The sequence below is a fragment of the Meles meles genome, chromosome 6, assembly GCF_922984935.1.
Source record: "Meles meles chromosome 6, mMelMel3.1 paternal haplotype, whole genome shotgun sequence".
Lineage (NCBI taxonomy): Eukaryota > Metazoa > Chordata > Mammalia > Carnivora > Mustelidae > Meles > Meles meles.
This window is the reverse complement of record NC_060071.1, coordinates 72,242,561-72,266,024: the sequence shown is the minus strand read 5'-3', so window position 1 is coordinate 72,266,024 and position 23,464 is coordinate 72,242,561. Positions and strand designations below refer to the sequence as shown.

Below are 23,464 nucleotides of genomic sequence, written 5' to 3'. Positions count from 1 at the left end.
AAATTTCTGGATAAACGGTTGTGTTGTGGATGTTTGACACTCTTACCATTCTGACACTGAAATATTTGAAGTGTAAGCAAAGGTAAATAGCAGAAGATAACTGTTCTAAGATCACTTTGGGCCACATGCTAAGTTATTTTAAGAATTTAGTTTTTGGGGGCACCTGTGTGGCTCAGTGGGTTAAAGCCCCTGCCTTCGGCTCAGGTCATGATCTCAGGGTCCTGGGATTGAGCCCCGCATCGGGCTCTCTGCTCAGCGGGGAGCCTGCTTCCCTTCCTCTCTCTCTGCCTGCCTCTCTGCCTACTTGTGATCTCTGTCAAATAAAGAAATAAAATCTTTAAAAAAAAAAAGAATTTAGTTTTTAGGATTAAGAATTAAGTGAATTCTGGTGAATAAAGGAGGAGATTGTGGCCATTGTTTGCTGCCAAGGTTCCTTTTATATCTTACACAATTGCCTTATGTGTAGAAAGGATACTTCGGCCTTAAACCTGGTAATCTTATTAGCAATTCTAAGAATACTCCAAGGAGTAGACCTAAGGACTATGGGGTAGACAGCAAAGCCTCCCGCAACTTCATCCCAGGACAGTACTTAAGGCAGATAGGAGAAAATTTGCCCCTGGGACATTCTTTTCCTGAGTCTCACACATGCCCAACTTCTCCAAGGCAAGGCACTTCCTTTTCAGAAGCCTTAGTTTCTTCATCTGTGTTATAATCAAATTGGACCCTGCAATTTCTGAGGCCCCTTGTTTAGTTAATACTCTGTCTCTAACAGGAGATCAAAGCCCTCAGAGTCTCAACTGAGGCCTTTAGGAAGTCTCCAGGTTTTAGTGTGTCCCATGCCAACCGTGGCTGTTGGGAAGTGCCAGGACACGACTATTTTATTTGTACCCAAGTGGCTCCATCTCGGTTTAGTGGCTTGCCTTGTAAACTCCATGTAGCATTGCATGAGGAAACACAGTGTGAGGTCAGTTCAGACAGCGTGATGGAAAACATGTTACCACAAGTCATCCCCAAGGAATAAAATATAGCCATTCTTCATAATTTGTAAACTGTAAGTACTCTAATTTTCTACAGTTGGGGAAAATTGATGACTTTATGTATCTGATGAGAATAAAAATTAGGATATTCGTTAACAGAATTAACAGAAGTCAGCTAAAAACCATCACGACTGAACAGTGCAAAAAAATGCTGAGATCTTAGTAGCAAGATCATACAGCCCAGAACCTCATTACACAACACAAATATACAACTGTGACCAACTTTTGTATGCAAGGAGAATGACTTTATAAAGAATATATACCCAGCTCATTTTAATAATGACATATGTTCAAAATTAATAATTTATAAGAAATAAAACATAGCTCTTTGTCTTAATACCAATAGTATATAATGAATGTTCAAGGGAGAAAATCCAATTAGTTCAGAGTGACTAGCACCATGTCACTCATAAATGCTTCATCGTGGGGACCATATTCAAGAGCACAATATAACTCTGTACAAGGATAAAACCTTTGCAATTCTAACAAGAACTCTGAAATTACATATTACCAGGAAATAGCTGCTTGCAAATTAGATTTCAGCAGCTCAAAACCATGTACACTTTAAGAAAAGCATGTCTTTAGTTGTGCTAATCATGTTATAAGAGGAATGTTATTCAACTTTCTGTGATTTTTACTCAGGAGAAGATCTTAAAGTTTCAGTCACTGGATGTAGTGAGGAGAGTAAGACAGATGATAAAAGTAGCCTGATGTCTTTAGGTATTCTTTGTTTCAGGAAGATTGCTAAGCCTTCTCCTGTAAAGCTGCTGGATTTCGTCACAGTCTGTGACAGGCAAAGGGCGGAAAAAACTAAAGGTAGAAATCTGGCATAACTGAAATTGCAGGCTTCTTGCTTATGTAATGAACAGGACTACAACCTTTTTTTTTTTTTTTTTTAAACCGTGGGCATCACACCAGTCCAAAGCTAAGCAGGAACCAAGCTATCTTTTCCCAGAACTTAGAGGGATTTGAATTTGGAGAAACACAGCCCTCCCTTGCTAGACTTGAAGGTGGGGAGCAGTGTAGGGAAATGTCATCCTGGAAAACACAACTGGGGAAGAGAGGAGAAATTGATTATTTCATATAAGAAAACCCAGCAAAATTTTTGCATCAGGGCAGCAGAGCCCCTGTAGTACAGATACTCTGAAATCTTTTGCAAACATTAAAATAATGACTACAAAACCTGGATGCATGGGAAAATTATGATAGTTGGGTAAAGGAAGCAACCATATCATTATAACAATAACATAAAATACACATTTGTGTATGACAGATGGTAAGGCACAGAAAAATGAAAATAGTTTTATTTTTTGGAAAGTGGAATTGTAGGAGAATTTTTTCTTTTCTTTTGCTTACATTAATGCTGCTATAATATTCTTTGTACAGAAATATTTTTTGCTTTTACTGAGATATAATTAACATATGGCATTGTGTAAGTTTCAAGTGTACAGCATAATGACTTGACATATGTATATTGAGAAATGATTACCACAGTAACATTTTTCAAGTCTTGTGGAAACATTTGTCAAATGAGTAGATTCTGTGAGGTTTAGGTTTTTTCAGCTTTAATTATTTAAAGTGAGGCTTTCTTTACTTCCCTTTTAAATCTGAGGACTAATCTGTCCATAAAGTTGTCATTTACTGTTTAGTCACAAATGTTATGCAGAATGAAATCTCAAAGCCAGTTTGAAAGTAAGTGGGGCCTAGCTTAAGGAAGTTTTATTTTGGAATTTTGCCATCCAGACTTGATTCGTATCAAGAGAAAACTGTAGTTCATGTGGACATTTAATTCCAGTAATGTCATTTAGAAGATCCCTGAAGACAAGGTAATTTGTACAGTGTGATCAGAACTCATGAATGTTTGTAATTCCTGAAGACAATGCTTTGTTTCTGACTATAGGTTACAGAACAATCGGTTGAATACAGGAAATTCCAGCTGATACATTGGCTTTTCGATCACAGCTACTATTTGAATATAACTTACATTACTATGAAATGTCTTTCCCAGAGTCAGATGCACTGCCCTCAGAAGCACACTGAAAACTTGCGGCTCCTGGGTGGCTCAATCGGTCAAGCATTTGGCTCTTGATTTCAGTTCAGGTCATGATCTCAGGGTGGTGAGACTAAGCCCCACATCAGGCTCCGTGCTCAGTGGGGAGTCTGCTTGGGATTCTCTCCCTCCCCCCACCAACACACGTGTGTGGACGCGCTCACTCTTTCTCAAGTAAATAAATAAATCATAAAAAATAAAAAAGGAAGAAGCAGCACACTGAAAACGGAAATCCAGTGCAAAATGAGGCTCTGACCAGGAGGAGGCTTCCTGGAACAACCTCTGCCAGGCAACAAATAGGACTGTGTGGGGTAGAACTATTTTCATGGAAGCAAAGACACCAGTCGCGAGAGTCTCAAGCAGAATTCTACAGATGCTGTAAAGATCCAATCACAGCGCGTGGCCTGTGTTGGGTATCCAACAAATGTTAACTTCTTTTTTCTCCATTCCATTTCCAATTACTGCCACACCCCTCACCACTGCCTAAAATACAGTATCTTTGAGGTTTTTTAGTTAATCACTGTGTTTGATATACTAATCAAGAAGCAGGTTGACTGAATAAGCTGGTACAACACTTTCCTGGGCCCAGGTGTTTAACTGTTAGAAAAAGTCCACTGTCAGCCTTCTGCACAGGCATTGATTAGACCTGAGATAATTTAAGGACTGGCCTCCAGGCAGGACTCCTTGCCCGAAACTGTCATGCCAACTGCCAGTTTTGGTGCTCAAAATTGTTTTGTTAGAAATTCCAGTGTCTATAATATCATTCCATCTTTAGGACTCCTATTTTAAAACAGCCCTGAGTTAGATCAACCCCATCTTTAAATCGTATCTTGAAACTGTTCAGTTCTCTTTGTTTCCACTGTTACCACCCTAGTCCAAGCAGTATGACTCCTCTCAGCTATGGAAGGAGCCTCTGAAGAGCTGCCCTTTCTCTCCACTTTTCACAAGCCATTTGTCACATAGTCAAGGTCTAATTCAATTAAGTCCCTTGCTTAAAGGCTTCCAACAGATTCTTCCACGCCATGTGGCCATGGCCTAAAAAGCCCCTTAGAAGATCCAACCCCACCTACTCTCTGATTGCATCTCCTACCACTCTGCCCACACTCACTCTGCTCCAGCTCCTACTCACATGTGACAGCCAGCTCCTGTTTCTCCCTGATAGTCAGGCTAATGTTGTGGTGCCCATACACATTCCCAGCCACTCTCACACATGGTTTTTACTGTCCTCATGGTATTTAAAATAATCAGTTTCTTTGCTTATTACGCCCTCCTTTAAGCAGGGGACTTACTTGAGTATGCCTTGACTTCTCTGTGGTGAATGGCTTCCGGAAAGCATATGCTCTAGAATATGAGCCCTATGATGTGGAAATCTGCTCAGTCTCTAGGGTCCAGATGAGTGCCTGGCACACAACAGGCGCTCAGAAAGTAATTGTTGAATGAGTAATGGTCTCGCCCAATTAGGTGGCCCTTCATTAGTTTTTGAATTGACCTTTATGACTTACTTGACACTTCTTCTTAAATAGCTCCTTCTTTGGAATGTGACACTGTGTTATACCAGCTCCTGCCCTCCTCCTACTACTAATCCCTAAAATCTCCTCTTTCTCAAGGTTCTCTCTTTTCCTTTCTTTTCTGTCTGCATTGTCCCTCAGAGTCTCATTCTCTCTCATTGTTTCAATCATCACCTCTGAAGAGAGTTCCGTTTTCGTATCTGCTCCCATTGGTCTCTATCTGCATTTCCTGAGAGTTTCTAATTGAACATGCCCATTACTGAAATACCTTCTCATCCCCTGTAGGACATCCTTCAAATTGGCAGGCTTCCCCATCTCTGTAAAATGACTCCACCGTTATACTAGCCACATTGGATCTCTCCTCCTCCCTGTATCTCATCCAGCTCCCATATCCTATTAGTAAACAAACTCTGCTTCATTCCTTTGCAAAACCTCAAATTCTATCCCATACTCTCTAAGCGTTTTGCCATTACTTTACTAATAGGTCTAAACTTCTGAACTTAAATAGGCTCATATCCTATTTCATAGAAAATCAGAATAGAACAGGAGCCACAGGACCATCTCACTAAACCCCCACACCTTACATACCAGGAAAAAGAGGGCCAGCCTGGTTAACTGCCTTGGCTACCATGGTACTAGATAAGAAGTGCTGAACACAGCACCAGAACCAGAGCTCAATCTTCAGGATGGCACTGTGCCTATAATCTTTGGGAAATGGCCTGTATCAGCCTAGGAGAGAGGAAAGGCTGAGAGGGTCCTGAAAGAAAAGTAGTAAAGGAGAAGATGAGTAAAGAACACGGAAGAAACACACTTTGTTGATTTCCTGATTTGTTTCATGTGGCCCTGAAGCAGGCTGTGTCTTGAATGAGTCCTTGAAGTTGATAATGATTATTTGTCCTGAATACATGCAATGTCACTGTTGGTCTGTCTCCTAGCAGTGCCAGATGCTATCCAAGCACTGATTTGATTGTCACCTACAGTACAAATCAACTTTTCATTAAATCATAAGTCCAGGAACCTTATGCCATTATGACATTAAACATGAAAGTCAGGCTCATCTCTTTCTTTAAGGAAAACCTTATTCTAAAACCCAGATATGATTAAAGGGGAAAAGAAATTTGGAATGTATCAATAAATAGGCTTCTCTAAAATGTATTTCAGAGAATTTTGATCCATTTTAGAGTAATATGGTCACCACCCAGACCCTCCGAGACTCCACGGTTAGTAGGATGGAGTATGTCCTGTTGTCAGCACTGCTTCCCTCCACAGTCTGTGATGCTTATTAAAAGCCCGCTTAAACAGGCTCTGGGACCAGCCCTGAGAATCTGTCTCTTCTGGCATTGCTGAGAAAGTGGTCTGGCATGCACAGAATATCAGGCGTTCTTTTCCTTGGTTCTAAGATCATGATGTTCAAATTATATGTGATTGAAAATAATTCCTCAATAGTTTAGAGCACCATAGGAAAGACATAAATTTTATTCAAGCTCTTGGGAGCATCCTTGTTCTGGAGCCATTCGTGGTTTTCCTTCTGGTTACCTCAATTGAGATACAGTACTCAGGAAGTTAAGGTCATAAAGTTAAGTACCTATGTGGTCCTGCTCCAGGGACCACATCCACTGGACTTCTCCTAACTTTCTTAGGCCAGATAAATAAGATTAAAGTGAGCATCAAGGACAGCCTTGAAATAGACCCTAAATTTGCATTCAGAGAAAGATAGTGATAATATTGAAGTGTGCTTCGGGAGGGGGAGTGGGGGCCATATAAGAATAGTCTTATCCCCTGGATCTTGGTGATTGCAGAAGTTTAAGAGCTCCTAGTTTACCAGTGAGGCTAGTCTTTTATCATCATCATCATCATCATTATAATCATTATTATTTTCACTTAGCCACTGTATAGTACCTCATTAGGTTTGGATGTTCTGTTCAATGATTTATTAGTTCTTTTAACACAAGCTGAGGGCTGTCTGGAGTCATTTGCCAACTGCCATCTCAGAAGGGAAGTGTCTGTTTTGTCGGACACGAATGTGGGTTTAAGACCAGGGTTAGGAGCACAACCACAGGCTATACCAGAAACAGATGGGACAAGAGCCCCAGGCTCATCCACAGCACACTGACACCTTCTACTTGCTGTCTTTCTTCCCTGCTGTTAGCAGAGGCCACCAGCCCAAGGCAACCAACCTATACTGCCAGGCACTTCCAGAGCCTTTCAGAAGAGACCCTGAGGCTCTCGGTATATGTAGAAATGAGGAAGTGCCTACATAAGGTTGCAAACATTTTGGTACATTTTAAATATTTACATTTAACAAATTACTGCTTTTAATGTACATATACACATACACACAAAGCACTTACACACAACACAACAGTACAAAAAAAGGTAATTACAGAATTTATAAAACTGTTAAGACCTAGTGCACTGTGGGTGGTGTATTCCAGATAATGGGACACAAGTTTAACGTGGTCCAATGGGTACTGTCTTCTGTCAGTCCTCTCAGTGTACCTGCAGACGTCATATTTATGTCCTCAATTGAGACCCTCCGTGACTGGGAAGCCCAGGCCAGATGGCCCTCTCAGTCCCCCTGTGCCGGGTACTGTCCTCTTCTCCCAAATGATCCTAATTAAAAATCTTTTCTTGACCATAAGCCAATCACACCACCTGCTCCAACTTACCGTGATATTATAAAAGAGGCAAAACGACAATTTGCAAGGAACCAAAAGGAATTTCGAATGTAAGTTGATGCCATACTATTGTTAAATAGAAAATCTCAAACTCTTTTTGAGCTGGAAGTCATCATCATAGAAATCATCTACACTAAGCTCCTTAACCATTGAGGAGAGTCACTTCTGAGGGTCTAACAGACTTGGAGATTCTTTTCCGGTAAGTGTCTAGGATGTACGTTAGAGCCATGGAGCCATGGCAGGTGTCAGGGATTAAAGGAAGGAAGGACACTTTGCTGTGCTGTAGGTTGGAGGGATGCACCCCAGCATGGAGAGGCCAGACGAGAGCTCCAGGGACCAGAGACGGGGGTACTATTTACAAAGATGAGCCCTGGAAGAAGAGAAAGGTGTGTTGCAGGGGAAGGTCCCTGGAGCTGGGGTGGCAGTGGGGCAGCATTGAGGAAAGCCGTCAAATAGGGCAAAGAGAGTTGGATGGAAGAGAAGCCACCCAGGTCTTATCCAGGAGGCAGGACAAAAGTTTGAGCCTTTGCTTTCCAAGGGGCCCCATTCCCCTTCGACCTCCCTGCGGCTAGAGCCTCCCAACCCCCATCACACACGCACGCTCACACAAAGCCCTTAGAGTTCCTGTGTCCAGTGGTTAGAACAGGTATGGACACTTTGTGAGAGGGCCCCTGTGGAAGCAGCAAGGTGGAGTCCAAACCATACTCAGGGGTCATGGGTGATGTCTTCAGTATGTATTTATCGGAGGGGATGTTCTGGGGGATTCCTCACACCAAGTAGTGCATAGGGAGGGGATGCTGAAGACTTGGTGTGTAAAGGACTTTTACTGACCTGGGGAAGTCAGCAAATTGGTAATTTATTCTTTCCCAATTAGGAATCCTGCTTTATTTTCAAATTTAACTCAAAATTTTGATTTTATAGGGAAAAGCACAGAATTAACGAAGAAATAAAACTCCTAAGACAGCGGCAGGAAAGAATTGACAAGGAGCTTGATAGGTTTGTTCCTTATTCAACTTTGTAGTGATTAAAAACATTTTTATTAGGGGTGCCTGGGTGGTTCAGTCAGTTAAGCATCCGACTTTTGGTTTGGGCTCAGGTCATGATCTTGCGGTTATGGAACGGAATCCCTCGTGGGGCTCTGAGCTCAGTGCAGAGGCTACTTCAGATTCTCTCCCTCTCCTTCCCACTCATTCTCACTCTCGTTCTCTCAAATAAACACATAAATAAATCTAGGGGCACCCAGGTGGCTCAGTCGGTTAAGTGTCTACCTTTGGCTCAGGTCATGATCTTGGGGGCCTGGGATCAAGCCCTGCATCAGGCTCCCTGCTCAGTGGGGACCTTGCTTCTCCCTCTCCCGCTCCCCCTGCTTGTGCGCTCTCTCTCTCTGACAAGTAAATAAATAAAATCTTTAAAAAAATGAAATAAAAATCAATTTAAAAATCTATAAGAGACCCCATAAAACATTTTAACTGAGTGAATGTATTAGATAAAACTACAATGGGTTTATTATGTAAACGTACATCAACTCAGATATCTGCAGAGATTTTCTACTCAACTGTCCATCTGAAATAACAATTTGACCTTCTTTGTCCACAGAACCAACTGCTCTGCTAATTTAATTAATTGCTAAACATGATCACCTCCTTTTACTCCTCCAGCTATAGGACTTAAGCCCAAGACCTTTTAAAAGTAAACCATGCCCTGCCCTAGGGAAGATGTAAGCTAGAAAAAAGACCTATCGTTAGCTGATCTCCTTCGGGCTAGTTCTTTGTTCCCCTTCTGTCCCTACACACACAAACACTTTTTGGGCACATTTAATTTGTTTATTTTACAAATTAGAGTATAAAAAGGAAAACTATAAAGTATTGAGACTAGCCTACTTCTAGCATACCCACATGCACAAAAATGTATCAGATGAGTGCAGCCCTTCAGACAAGGGCCTTGCAAGACCACAGCTGTGTGCCATTCATCTTCTAATTACTATTTTGGAACTTTAAAAGCTAGTTTCCTATAGAGGTATGAAATCACTATGTTGTACACCTGAAATTAATATAACCTTATACGTATGCTAGACTTCAGTTTAAAAAAAAAAAACAAAAACAAACAAAACAAAATAATTAATTTCTGAACTCCTGACTGGCTCAGTCAGTGGAACATGTAACTCTGGATCTTGGGGCTGTGAGTTTTAGTCCCATATTAGGTGTAGAGATTACTTAAAAACAAAATCTTAAAAGTAAATAAAATGAAAATTAAAAAGCTAGTTTCCCAGTCACATGAGAAAATCCAACCCATTACTTTGGAATCTTATCTCACTTTTACCAAATATCTTATCACCCAAATTTCCCCTTCACAATACCTACATTATAAGATCTGATTCCAGGGGCACCTGGGTGGCTCAACTGGTTAAGTGTCTGACTCTCAGTTTGGGCTGAGGTCATGATCTCAGGGTCTTGAGATCAAGCCCACGTTGGGCCCCATCCTGGGCGTGGAGCCTGCTTGGGATTTTCTCTTCCCCCACCCCTCCACCCCTGCATTCTCACACACACACACACACACACACACACACACACACACAAAAGATCTGATTCCATGTGACTTTTACAAGTTCCCCAAGATTAAATCTATATGGGGTAGGATTTCTCATCACCGAGGATATAATAGAAGAATGTAGGACAGTCAGAGCAGTTTGCAAGAAGCACTCAAATATGTTTTATGCAGTGGGACATTGTTGGAGAAAATAAGGGGAAAATACTCATATATCTAAATCTCATGTGCCTGTTAAATCTATAGGCACAGCATACACGTTTCTATCTGTAATCTTCAAAAAAGACACTCACGGAGAGGAGAGGAAAGATGAGAGACGGGGGTTAGGTGGCAGTGGTGGTGGCGAGACAGCAAGTCTAAAAACACCACTGACGGGGCGCCTGGGTGGCCCAGTGGGTTAAAGCCTTTGCCTTCAGCTCAGGTCATGGTCCAGGGTCCTGGGATCGAGCCCCGCATCGGGCTCTCTGCTCACAGGGGGCCTGCTTCCTCCTCTCTCTCTGCCTACCTCGCTGCCTACTTGTGATCTTTGCCTGTCAAATAAATAAATAAAATCTTTAAAAAAAATAAAAATAATAAAAACACCACTGACTTGCACTCTTTAAAAGGGCAGACTTTATGGTATGAGACATATGTCATTTTAAAAAAGAAAGGGGGCACTGTAAATTAAAAATGTGCATTGGAAAATGGCTCGATTTTAAGAGTGAGATGAGCCTGAGTCTGAACATGACTCGCATCTCAAGGAGATTCGGAGAGGGTGTTACTGAGGAAGGGCCTCAGGGATATGTTTAAATAGGCCTGTGAGAAAGGGACCCAAACTGTAGGAGCGAGAGGAGAAAGGCAGGAGGAGAGAGATGCAGAGGGTGACCCTAAGTGAGGAGCAAAGGCAGTGGAGAGAGAAAATGGACAGAGGTAAAGCAGAGAGTGAGTGAGCAGCATGCCGGTGGCAAAGCAGGAACGCACGCAGGAGGCCCTCAAGAGCTAGCCTTGCTGTGCCCCCCGGGTGCCCGACACTAAATGCTAAAGAGACCGAGAGGTGGCCTTGCAGGGGGCTAATCTAAACTCCATGCTTTATTTAGCAAAGTATATTTGGAATTTTCAGAAATGTTTACTTCCTACAAATCCCATGCAGGAAAAATTGCTGGTGAAAATTAATAGCCATATACCCCTCTTTTCATTTTTGTTTCTCTTGCTAATGTTCCTCCCTCTTCCCCAGTTCTTACCCATGCTAGTCTTTGCCTACCCCAGCCTCTCCACTCGTCCACAGATCTCTGGAAATGTTCCTGCTGCTTCCTGAATCCAGCCATCAACTTCTTAAATATTTCTTGAATGAGTGCTTGGTGACAAAAATCAGGATAGTTTCCTGGGTTCCTGCATCCCATGAGCTTCCAGACTGGTCCGTCTCTTTCCCCCCAGATCTTCCCCCTGCTTGTCCCTTGTACTCTTCTGTCCCCACGGACACTCCTTAAAGTCTGCGCCAGAGCCAGGCAGGCGAAATCAGTTCACAGATACTGTGCACACCACCTCACTGAAGAGAATGCTTCGCTCAGGTGGTTGATTCGAAGGCTTGAGTCACACTGCTTGGGTTCAAATCCTGTGTTACTTGCTGACTGTATGACTAGGCAGGTTAATTAACTACCTGAGCCTTTTTCCTCATAATATTGCATAATAGTAGTACCTACTTGATAACATTGTTGTAAGGGTAATTGAATGAATATATGTAAAATGCTGGCAAACGCCCAGCATATTAAATTTTGTGTAAATGTTAGCTCTCAGTTGGTGTCTGTCAGTATAAAAACAATTGATTTGGCTACTGATTTTTTTTTAATTTTTTAATTAGACTCCAGGCAAAGGCTGCCAAAAAACCTTACGAAGTTAAGAATGACTTTGAGAACTTTCTCCATAAACTGGTATGTTTCCATTTTGAAGATAACTGAGTATCCTCTATGTAGCTTCTCTTATATGGACTGGACAGTATTTAATAAGCACCATACGGTTTCACATCCAAGTTACAGAGGCAAGGTAGAATACACTGTTGTCATTTAATCATCCACATGCACATTTAAGATAATCTCTGTTTTTCATATTAATGACAAAGTCACACCCACTTATCCTCATCCCTTGCTTCCAACCACAGGCCATTTATATAACTGAAAACCTCCAAATGTGTTCAAACATTAGTTCTATTCAAACTAATAGAAAATTATCAGTGTGTGAAGTCATATTTTATTTCCTGTTAAGAATTCAACAAAAATACATTGGATTCTAATGACCATGTTAGATGAGTGGTCCCTGCAGAAATTAGGTTCTAAACAGGACTCAAGTGAGAGAGAGGAAGAGAAGAAGGGAGTCTGCTCCATCTTTCCAGTTTTCTCTGTCCCCTCCTTTTATGTTCCTCCTCAACTTCTGGGCAGTTCTGTTAAATCTGAAGGTTCTTCTTCCCTTCCAGCAGGCAAGAACATGTAGAGAAAAAGATGCGATAATCTGGAGGCTGGGCAATCTGACATCAGAAACAGGAGAGAGCTGGGGCACCTGGGTGGCTCAGTGGGTTAAACCTCTGCCTTCAGCTCGGGTCATGATCTTAGGGTCCTGGGATCGAGCCCCACATCGGGCTCTCTGCTCAGCGGGAGCCTGCTTTCCCTTCCTCTCTCTCTATCTGCCTCTCTGCCTATTTGTGTTCTGTCTCTCTGTTAAATAAAAAAGAAAGAAAGAAAGAAAGAAAGAAAGAAAGAAAGAAAGAAAGAAACAGGAGAGAGCTTTTTATTTTTAGCATGTCATCTAGAATGATCCTTGTTGGCTACTGGTATAATGTCAAAAACAGAGGTCAAATAATCAAATCAGATTCCTGTCTGAGCCAAAAGGTGAGAGAAGGGAGTAAAACACCTGGTTATTTAATAACAAACAAATAGGACTATTCTTCACTTCCACACAAGAAATTCTTTCTCCCATTCTTCTTGGTCTCCCTTAACTACTACTACTAGAGACATGGATACAAGTTTGATGAAGTGTAGGAAAACCACTGTGCCAGTGTACTGGTGAAGGGCAAGTGACCTCAGCTGGTACATGGTACATGGCGTGAGTATCAGGAAAAGTACAAGTTGTGGAAACTGTAGCACACTGAAGGCTCCAAGCGCCTCACCCAAACAAAGCAGCTGTACTGCAGCTCTAGTTCACAGTCACCCCCCAGGAATGGAGGTCCAGAGAGAATCAGATCTTCCACCATCAGGAATCCAGAGTCTTCTGCAGAATTCCTGATTAGAACCCCAAATTTTTTAATATTCTGGGGACCAAACTAACTGTATCTGCAGAGGTAGCCTATGGGCTGCTGGATTTGCAACTCCTCCTCTAAATGCTGGACTTTTGAGCTCTTCCAAAGTTACCTCCAGCCAGTATAGCCTATCTTCTCCTCCACTGTAACCCAGGGCAAACCCTTCACCCCACTGAGCCTTCTGAACACCCCATGTTTGCTCATACTCATATACTCGTCCATCTGCCGTGCCTACTCCCCAGCTTTCAAATTCTACTCATCCTTTAGGGCCCTGCTCAAATTCCATCTTCTTCATGAAACTTTTATCCAGTTGCCCTAGCCCCATCCTTTAGAAAAGTTTGACATATCTCATAATTTCTAGAATAACAGTGATGGTTTGATTGAAAAATAGTTCTTTTCTTCAAGCCAGACATCAAGACAAATACAGAGTAGACCACTGGCTTAGAACAACTGTTTCCTCCAAAGCAGAGGGCACAACGGAAATTTTTACTCACCTGTTGCAAGAAGGAATCTCATGGTGAAAAATTTAAATAGAATAGCAAAGCACGGAAAGTACCACATCTTTTGTTTTTTGGGTTTGGGTTTTTGTTTTTTTTTTTACAGTAATCCAGGTGTCTTTAAGTAATTATATACCAACCACAGATCTTCTGTGGAAAATGGAAGGGTATTTAAAAGCAAAGAAATATAATCTGGGGTGCCTGGGTGGCTCAGTCGATTAAGAGTCAGCCTTTGACTCAGGTCATGATCCTGGGATTGAGCCAAAGTGGAAGTGGGGCTTCTCGCTCAGCAGGGAGCTTGGTTCTCCCTCTCCCTCTGCCCTTCCCTACCCCAGCTTGTGCTTGCTGTCTCTCTCACTCTCTCTCAAACAAATAAATTTTAAAATTTTAAAAAGCAACAACTAAGAATTATTTAAAATCAATTAAGATTTTGAGTTATTAGGTGTTATAAAACTCAAAATTCAACAAATTGGACTTAAACTTTCTCAAGTGTTTACCTTTCTTTAAAGAATAAAAATATATATAAATATATGTAAATTATAAATAAATATAAAATTATAAATAAATATAAAAGTAAATACTTCATATATGACTGCTGTCCGTCGAGAAATAGTAGAACCAGCTTTGCCTTAGTCTCTCTGAAACTGAGATTCAAAATGATGATGTCTAGTCTTTAAGTTGTACATTAACAAGCAAAACAATCATAGAATAAAACAAAACTGTGGTAATTTCTGGGTAATTCATACCATAAGACTGCTGCTGCCTCAATTATCTAATAATATCAGCAAAATGCTTTTTAGTCTAAATCATCCTATAACTCAAGAAGTCCATCTTGTGAGAAAGCCATTTACTAACCATCACCGCATGGCCAAATATTTCTGACCACTTTTGATAAACATCTGCAGGACTCACCAACACCTCTACCCAGTCCCAGAACCTACTCTTACCCACAGGCCTGCACATCCATCCTCCACTGGTCCCCATATACATATGAGAGCTGCTAGACATACAACAGAGAGCTACAGGGCATGGGTGGAGTATCCCGGAACAGTAAACATGCTTTTTGGATCTGAGCAGCATTTGAGAAAAGTTCGCATAGAGTGGGAAGAAAGTAAGTTCAATGAACAAATTGAATTATCTGAATTACCATCCAGATAATTCTCTATTTCAATGGGAAAATAGAGATAAAGATGGAAGTGTCTTTTATCTAAGTTTCTCTAGTAAGTGACAGAGAAAGCTCAGGGTCAAAAGAACTGAAAGTGATTATTGATGTGATATCACATAGTTTTTAAAAGTAAATAAGCCTAAATCCATCCTTGCTTTAAAAAAAGAAAAAATGATTCTTCTCATCTTGGTAATTGGTGTAACCTCACATTCAAGTATCCAGGAAAATTTATGAATCTTTAATGACATATTATTTTACAGCGTTCTGAAGCTCGAAACAAGAGGGAGTTTCTGGCATCACTCTCATCATCATCATCAACAGACGATTACAACTATGAAGAAGAAGAATGTCAAGAGAAACCAGAAATGAACTATGTTTAAGAATATGGCATACATAATCTATCTGTCCCTCATACTTCCTAGGGCTGTCATGAGGATTAAACAAAATGATGTACGTGGAGTGATTAAATACTTCTCGCAACACTGAAAAAAAAAAAAAGAATATGGCATACAAGGCAATTGTATCCGTTTAATTGTAACAGTATGTTTAATTCAACTCCAGTCCATGGGGTCAGTATTGAATGTCTTTTATCATTCATCTTCAAAAATCTTGAAATCAATAAATCTCAGTAAATCATCCTTAAGATATCTGTCCAAGCATAATTTTGGCTCTTACTGGTAGAAACATATTTTAAAATGGAAAAATAATCATTATGAAGCATAGAGAGCTTTCAACCGTTTCTTTGGAAATACATCTTGATAATAGCATATTATCATCATAATACAAAACAGAAAGAGGATTAATTTACTGTGGCATAAGAAGTTCTGCCAGTTCCTAAATGCCCTAAATAGTTTCTCTGAGATTTTTTACATTGTTTAGGCCTCAAGGAAAACCAAAGCCCCGCCTCCAGGTTTGGTAGCAAACAAACTCTGCTTCTCAAATGTTAAGTTTTGGTCGCTCCTCTGGTAATAAGCTTGGTGCACGTTTGCTAGGAAGCTGGTCAGCTTGTCAGCAGGTACAAGTGATACTGTGCAGCCTCCCCATCCTGCTCCAGTAAGTCGTGACCCTTGAGCCCCAAACTTCCTAAAACAATGAGAAAAAAACACACACACACACACACATATTAGAACGTGCGAATGAAAATGAGAGTGGTTTGCTTTGTGCCTATAGAGAACACACAGCCGACCCCAGTTCGAAGAGAGTATGTGTGGGTTTCTTTGTGGAGTAGGGGAAAATAGTTCAGTGTGGCCAAACATTTTAGGACATGAAGAAATTTATACTGTTTCAAGAAGGTTATTTGAAACTTAACTGTATCTAAAACTAGGCCATGATGCTGGCTGTAAGCAGGAGAAGTTAGCAGTACTGTTGGGTGAAAGCCGGCAATAACCCACTAAATAGTCTTGATCTCATAAAGTCACCCATGAAGCAGTTGTATATAGCAAACTTACAGGTGATCAAGAAGAGGGAGTAAAAAGCAAATAGGGAACAGACAAAATCAACATGATCAACATATGTATCAGAAGGTGGCTCCAAATGAGGTCGAATGAAATTTAAAGTACAGCTCTTACACAAGTGAGGGCTTCCTCCAGCGGCTGTTTAAGGTGTGTTCTTAAGGCTTGGCTATTCCACATAAAAAAATCCGTCATATACAGATGTAGTGAAAAGAAGGGCCATCTGTACCCCAATGTTTATTGCAGCAATGGCTACGGTCGCCAAACTGTGGAAAGAACCAAGATGCCCTTCAACGGACGAATGGATAAGGAAGATGTGGTCCATATACACGATGGAGTATTATGCCTCCACCAGAAAGGATGAACACCCAACTTTTGTAGCAACATGGACGGGACTGGAAGAAATTATGCTGAGCGAAATAAGTCAAGCAGAGAGAGTCAAGTATCATATGGTCTCACTTATTTGTGGAGCATAACAAATAACATGGAGGACATGGGGAGATGGAGAGGAGAGGGAGTTGAGGGAAACTGGAAGGGGAGATGAACCATGAGAGACTATGGACTCTGAAAAACAACCAGAGGGTTCTGAAGGGGCGGGGGGGGTGGGAGGTTGAGGAACCAGGTGGTGGGTAATAGGGAGGGCACGTACTGCATGGAGCACTGGGTGTGATGCCAAAACAATGAATACTGTTATGCTGTAAATAAACAAATAAAAAAAAAATCCATCATAAGAGAATTCCACATAAAAGAACAGATAGCCTAAATTTGTGCTGAATAAATTTATCCACAAAGAACATGTTATTAAACTCTAGGTCAGTTTGTCTGTTTAATTTCCAATGGGAAGTTATGCAGATCTTTCCACAAAAAGGATGGTGGCCTCTACAGGTCCCTATGCATCTTCCCTGCAACTTTGGGAGCTGGTCTAACCACTGGACTCAGAATTTACCATCAGCCAAACTGTGTGATCGGGATGGAAACCCCTATTTATACCACCACACTAAAAGAGGTCATTTTAGTCACCATTAACCAGGCACAGTTTCGAACCTAAGATTTGTACCAAAGTGAGAGGCCCTACACAAAGCACAAGGGTCCCTCATTTTTAAAAGATGTGATTTCTCCTGATAATAAAAGTTAACATGTACTTCCAATTCTTCCTAATAAAATTTACTCCAAATTCATAGCAAATTAAAAACTCCAAAATTAGTTTAGCACAATTTTATCCCCTTTTTTCCATCTAAATAGGCTACTTTACTTCCTGGAAAATATCAATAGAATATTAACTCTCCTCTAGGACATCAGATTTATGGTGCACCAGAACTTCATTTTCCCTCAATGATTTTTTTAATTGATTCCTTTTCATCTGTTTTATTCATTAAGATATATTTTTCAAATGAGAATAGATGTTTCAGGAAGAAAAACAAGATGCTTCCAAATAATAAAGATTACTCATCTCCTGCTGTCCCCCAGACATTCAGCTTATAGCCCAGTAGCTGAGCTAAGCCCAGACTCCTGTCATCCAGGGTGAGAAGCTTCTCTGACTGTGGGATTCTAGGAGATTCTAGGATAATTCTGAGTTCCAGGGCTGGCGAAGGGTCATTTTGCAACTTAGTGATTTGAAAGAAAAAACAAAAAAATAAGTTGTGATATGCAGTCACATCAGACTATCTTTCCCATGGAAGATGCTGGGGGTGGGGCGGGAAAGGAGGTGTCGCTGAGGCATCTCTGAAAGACCCTAAAATCGAGGCATCAAAGCCACCTGGGGCATGGTCTCGACAACAACAGGGTGCCCTCCTATGTGATTCTCTAAGATCCAAGCTCTGCCATTGTGCTGGACCCAAGCCAAACAGGTCTTTCATGGTCGTCAACGGACTTCCAGGCATATTTTCTTACACTTTCTCATTTGAACAGTTTCTGAAAGTTGTGGTTTCAAAACTGAACCTAAAGCAAACTGAATGTTGTTTCTAACTGGCTACAAAGCCCACAGGAATTGTGGAATTGTGCCAAAGGGCTTATTTTCCTCAGAGCCCTGCCAGTCTCCAGAAAGCAGAAGCTAGAAGTCTTTCTAGGTAAATATAGTCACTTCTGAGGCTCCAGAGTTGCTCTGTTGCCACCCTGCCTGCTGCAGATGGAAATGGACGAAGCTGCATCAGCCACATGGTCTGAAATCATCAGGGCTCCTAATTCCCGAACAGAAGATGGTAAATGCTATGATCAATAGCCTTCTGCCCCTGAGTCAATGGCACTTGTGGTCACAAATCAGGGGGCTGCCCCAGTAGCTGGTCACAGGCTGCCCAGCTATATACACTCAAAAAGGCAGAAGGCTCCTGTCTGCAGTGGTTCAAACTGGTCCTTTTGGTGCCCTTTGGCATATGCCATAGAAATTCAGGGAGAAATCCAAGTTAGGAGACCAATTTAAGCTTTCTATTAAGAAAGAAAAGTAGGTGAGCCATGTTTTTCCTGTGAGAACAGTAAGATATTAAAAATACAGATCCTTGAGGTCTTGCACATCAGAGAAGCAATACAAAACTGACGAAAACCAAAACCCTAGATCCCCCAAATACTGCTTCTTTGTGGTGACCAGATTGGAAATAATGTGGAAGGCTTAGTCAAAACAATAAAAGCAGCCTCTGCCTTATTATGGGCACGGCCTACAAGACAAAGGCTAGAGAAGATGAGAGATGCAGATTAAAATGTTCCCTTTGATCCTTTTATCACTGAAAAGTACATTCATATAACTAATTTTCTAGGCACCCAATTAGCCTGACGAAAATTTCCTACTTACATGAACTGATTGGACCATAAAGCACTTACTAAGATACAAGGTGCAGAAAAATGCAGGGAGGGTGGAGGGAGATCCAGCAAGACCCAACTTTGCTATAAACTACAAAGAAGGAAAGAAGCAAGATATTGTGCCTTGTGGTTCAATCCAATTTTATTTATTTCAAAATATTTATATATCATGCCAATGGATATTGTTAATTATTTCAGAATATTTTGAATTTAGAGACAGGTTATATCTCTCTAGCCCCAGCACTAATTCCAGACATTTTGGTAGCTTTTAATAAATGCTTGCTGGGTTATTATATTTGCTTTAAAATCTCAAAATATAAATCCAGGCTGTTTATTTTCTTATTAAATTTATGTTAGAAAACTTCAATTATGTGAAACAACGTATAATAAAGAGACAATGTCCAAACAACTATAAAATATTTCTTTTGAATGAACAAAATAAATATATTTTTAAAGATTTTATTTGTTTATTTGACAGAGAGAGAGAGCACAAGCAGGGAGGAGCAGCAGACAGAAGGAGAGGGCGAAGCAGACACCCCACTAAGCAGGGAGCCCAATGTGTGACTCAATCCCAGAACCCTGGGATCATGACCTGAACTGAAGGCAGACGCTTAACAACTGAGCCACCCAGGAGGCCCTGAACAAAATATATTTTTATAAGAAATAGCTAAATTTTAAAATAGAACTTTCTGGGGCACTTGGGTGGTTCAGTGGGTTAAGCTGCTGCCTTTTGGCTCAGGGTCCTGGGATCGAGTCCCACATCGGGCTCTCTGCTCAGCAGAGAGTCTGCTTCCCTCTCTCTGTCTGCCTCTCTGCCTACTTGTGATCTCTGTCAAATAAATAAATAAAATCTTTTTTTTTTTTTAAAAACTATTTAAAACCTTTATTACAGTCTCTTAAGAAATATCAAATTTGCATTATATTTCTAACACCATGAAAAAATGATTTAAAATTCTTTTAATATTTGTCCTTTCCCTAAAACTTCATACTAGAACATTTTCACTCACCACAGTTTCATTACCACAATAAATAAAATCTTTAAATAAAATAAAATAGAACTTTCCGAGGCACATAAAATAATTTTCAGTTACATGTGAGACAGTTTACATATGCATGTTATATATAAATATAAGCTGTTAGTAATGTATTCTATATGTGGAAAGACTTCTAGCTTCTGCTTCAAAGCCTAGAATCTTCTGGCTACAATCTCAGGAAAACAGACCTTCCAGAACAATTTCTATGATTTTTGCAGCCAAGTTTGAAACACTTTCAGATTGCTTTAGATTCAAGAAACCACAAACTTCAAATACTGTTCAAATGAGAAAGTATAGGAAAATATAACTGTAAGTCTATATGAGGAATGTAAGCCACTAAAGGCTCTGAAAGACCAGTTGAGTTGTTTCCTACAAACGGTATATATATGGATGGGAAGCGGGGGGAGGATAATAAGTGGAAGGTGGGCCCAAGAGAAGTGAGTCCCCAAGTGCAGCTGAAGTGGGCCTCTCCCTTTATCTGGAAGAGTGTGAAGATTAGCCTCGAGATCATGGGGAAAAGAACATACAAATATGGGTTTACACTTCATTCTTCCCTGACATGGTCAAGAGAATGGGTGCAAGAGGCTGAGCAGCATAGCTGTGGAATAAAGTTTGAAAAGACTTCTGAAGACAGCAAATTAGATTCTGTAATCTTTGTTAGCCTATTAACATTTGTCATTCATCTTCCTTAATAGCTTGGACAATGATGCAGTATTGATGAGGTCTCTAATTTCAGCAAGTGTCAAAGAGAAACAAAAGGCATAAACTATTTTTTCTTAAGTATAACCAGGAAAACCAATAACAAATGAGCTGTCTCACATATAACTGACTTGGTTTCAAAATTGCTGTGTGTTTCTCAATGAATCCTACTTTACAATTTAGCTGTGTCTAAAATTTATATGTTGTTCATTTAGTAGAGTTATTTTATAATTGGAAAAGCTTCATCTTTTTCTTTCATTGTTATACTTTCACATAACGGAGGTTTTCTAACATTAATTTAATAAAAATAATAAACAGTCTAACTGCATAAATGTAGTTTCCTTCTCCCTCCCTAGTCCTTTCTTTAGATTCTAAACTGATTTTCTCTTAAATAGTAAAAGCCTCAACTGAAAAAATATCCTTTCTTTTTCCCCCTCTTCTCTCCACTTGGGTCATGCAGTGCTGCTTCTTATACACTGTCCTTATAGGCTAGCTACCTAGAGATGCCTTTTGAAGATAGTCTAGCTTAGATCACATTAAGATTGCAGCTTGTATGACAGGTATTGGTGAGGATGTGGAGAAAGGAGAACACTCCGGCACTGTTGGTGGGGATGCAAGCTGGTGCAGCCACTCTTGGAAACATTATGGGGGTTCCTCAAAAAGTTGAAAATAGGGGCGCCTGGGTGGCTCAGTGGGTTAAAGCCTCTGCCTTTCGCTCAGGTCATGATCCCAGGGTCCTGGGATCGAGCCCCGCATGGGGCTCTCTGCTTGGCAGGGAGTCTGCTTCCTCCTCTCTCTCTCTCTCTCTGCCTGCCTCTCTCCCTACTTGTGATCTCTATCTGTCAAATAAACAAATAAAATCTTTAAAAAAAAAAAAAGTTGAAAATAGAGCTATAATCCAGTAATCACTCTACTAGGTATTCACCGAAAGGATACAAAAACACTAATTCAAAGGGATGCATGCATCCCAATATTTACAGCAGCATTATTTACAACAGCCAAGTTATGGAAATAGCCCAAGTGCCCATCGGTTGACGAATGGATAAAGAAGATGTGATATATATGTATGTACACACACACACATACACACTAAGGAATATTATTTAGCCATAGAAAAGAATGAAATCTTGCCATTTTCAATGACATGGATGGAATTAGAGAGTGTAATGGTAAGTGAAATAAGTCAGAGAAAGACAAATACCATATGATTTCTGGAATTTAAGAAATTAAACAAATGAGCTAAGGGAAAAAGAGAGAGACTGAGAGAGAGACAGAGAGAGGCAAACCAAGAAACAGACTCTTACCTATAGAGAACAAACTGATGGTTACCAGATGGTAAGTGGGGTAGGGTATGGATGAAATGGAGTGGGGATGAAGGAGGGCACTTGCTGTGATGAGCACAGGGTGATGTATGCAAGTGTTGAATCACTATATTGTACACCCGAAACTAGTATTACACTGTAGGCTAACTAATTGGAATTTAATAAAACATTTTTAAAAATTAAACTTAAAAGATTTTAGCTTGTATGTAGTGCCCTAGGTATCTAGGCATTAATTCCATCAGTTAGTTGTCTTTTCATGCTCATAGTTTCCAAGCAGGACTTCAGGAAAATAAAGGAATTCTGAAGTGCCACAACTGGACTAGGAAGTAAAGATTGTCTTTGGCCTTGCTCCTCCTCGCACCCATTTCAGCTGCCTTCTGCCTTCTTCTGTCTCCCAAAAGGCAACCAACCTTCTCAGGCTGCCCAGTCTTGGTCACACCTTCCCCATTGGTGTTAACATTTTTATTTTATTTATTATTTTTTATTATTATCATCATTGTTACTGTTATTATTTTGATTGTTAACATTATTAAATTAACATTTTTAAAGGGACAGGGAAGTTTGGAGCTGATCATGATTCTTAAACAAAATAATACCCTCCCAGAAGTTGAGTTTATGTACCAGGCCCCTGGCCTTACCAGGGTCCTTCCCAGCACTGCCTCTGCCTGGCCCAGTGAACAGTCACAAAGCTTCAGGAGCAACCAGGGCTTAACTGTGTCTCATTTTTCACTGAACCTTCCCACACTTTTACCATCCACTACTCTCCATTAGCCGTCTTTCTCTCCCAGTTTTAACCACCCCACATCACCGCTATCTTTTTCATTCTTCTGCATTCCTCCACCTCCCCCGTCCATCCACACACAAAAAAGTTTTAAAGCTCTTGAAAATAGGGCTTACACTTCAGTGTCACATAGAACACAAATACCCTATTGGAAAGCATTTGCTGGCTCAAGGGAAGAATGTCATCAGTGAGAGCTCCCGGGGGCTATCCTCAGGTTCCTCTAGTAACTGGCAACCAATGGGAACATTTGAAGAATACCTGCTGGTCACAGTGACAGCAATGAAAAAAATAATTATATAAGACATTTAAGGACCAGACAGCTATTCTGACCAATATTTACAACATGCCAAAAGGTAATCTTTCAATATGGGAAACTTGGTCCCTATATGGTTATGGAGTAAGCAGAAACTAATTTTGATGCTTAGCAATTGACTTTCCAAACAAAAACAACCACAAAAAGGGGAGTGCACTCCTTAAACTAGACACAACTGAATTTCCCTCAGAAAACCAATACAGCAGATGAAAATGGGCTAGACAGAAATATTTTAAGAAGTAAAGTGTTTTAAGTGTTAAATTCAAGTATTAATTAAGCTATTAAAAAAGAAGCTTTCAAAAACAAACAAGTGAAATAATAAATAAAAGG

At 40.5% G+C, this 23,464-nt stretch overlaps 2 protein-coding genes across 5 annotated transcripts in view; one reads left to right on the top strand and one right to left on the bottom strand.

Moving 5' to 3' along the window:
• Nucleotides 1–15,124, top strand: part of FAM227B (family with sequence similarity 227 member B) — a 201,520-nt gene extending 186,396 nt beyond the window's left edge. Inside the window, exons 13-15 of the mRNA XM_046008116.1 lie at nucleotides 7,248–7,323; nucleotides 11,655–11,724; nucleotides 15,005–15,124. Of these exons, the coding sequence (XP_045864072.1) occupies nucleotides 7,248–7,323; nucleotides 11,655–11,724; nucleotides 15,005–15,124 (266 nt within the window). The remainder of the gene's footprint in view (nucleotides 1–7,247; nucleotides 7,324–11,654; nucleotides 11,725–15,004) is intronic.
• A 123-nt stretch (nucleotides 15,125–15,247) lies between these two features.
• GALK2 (galactokinase 2) overlaps nucleotides 15,248–23,464 on the bottom strand; it is a 122,537-nt gene continuing 114,320 nt past the window's right edge. For 3 of the 4 annotated variants that reach the window (XM_046008113.1, XM_046008112.1, XM_046008114.1), the window contains one exon: nucleotides 15,248–15,827. In XM_046008113.1, the coding sequence (XP_045864069.1) occupies nucleotides 15,620–15,827 (208 nt within the window). In that variant the 3' untranslated portion in view covers nucleotides 15,248–15,619. Of the gene's footprint in view, nucleotides 15,828–16,312; nucleotides 16,462–23,464 lie in introns of all 4 variants that reach the window. The other variant, XR_006818669.1, reaches the window with a different exon arrangement.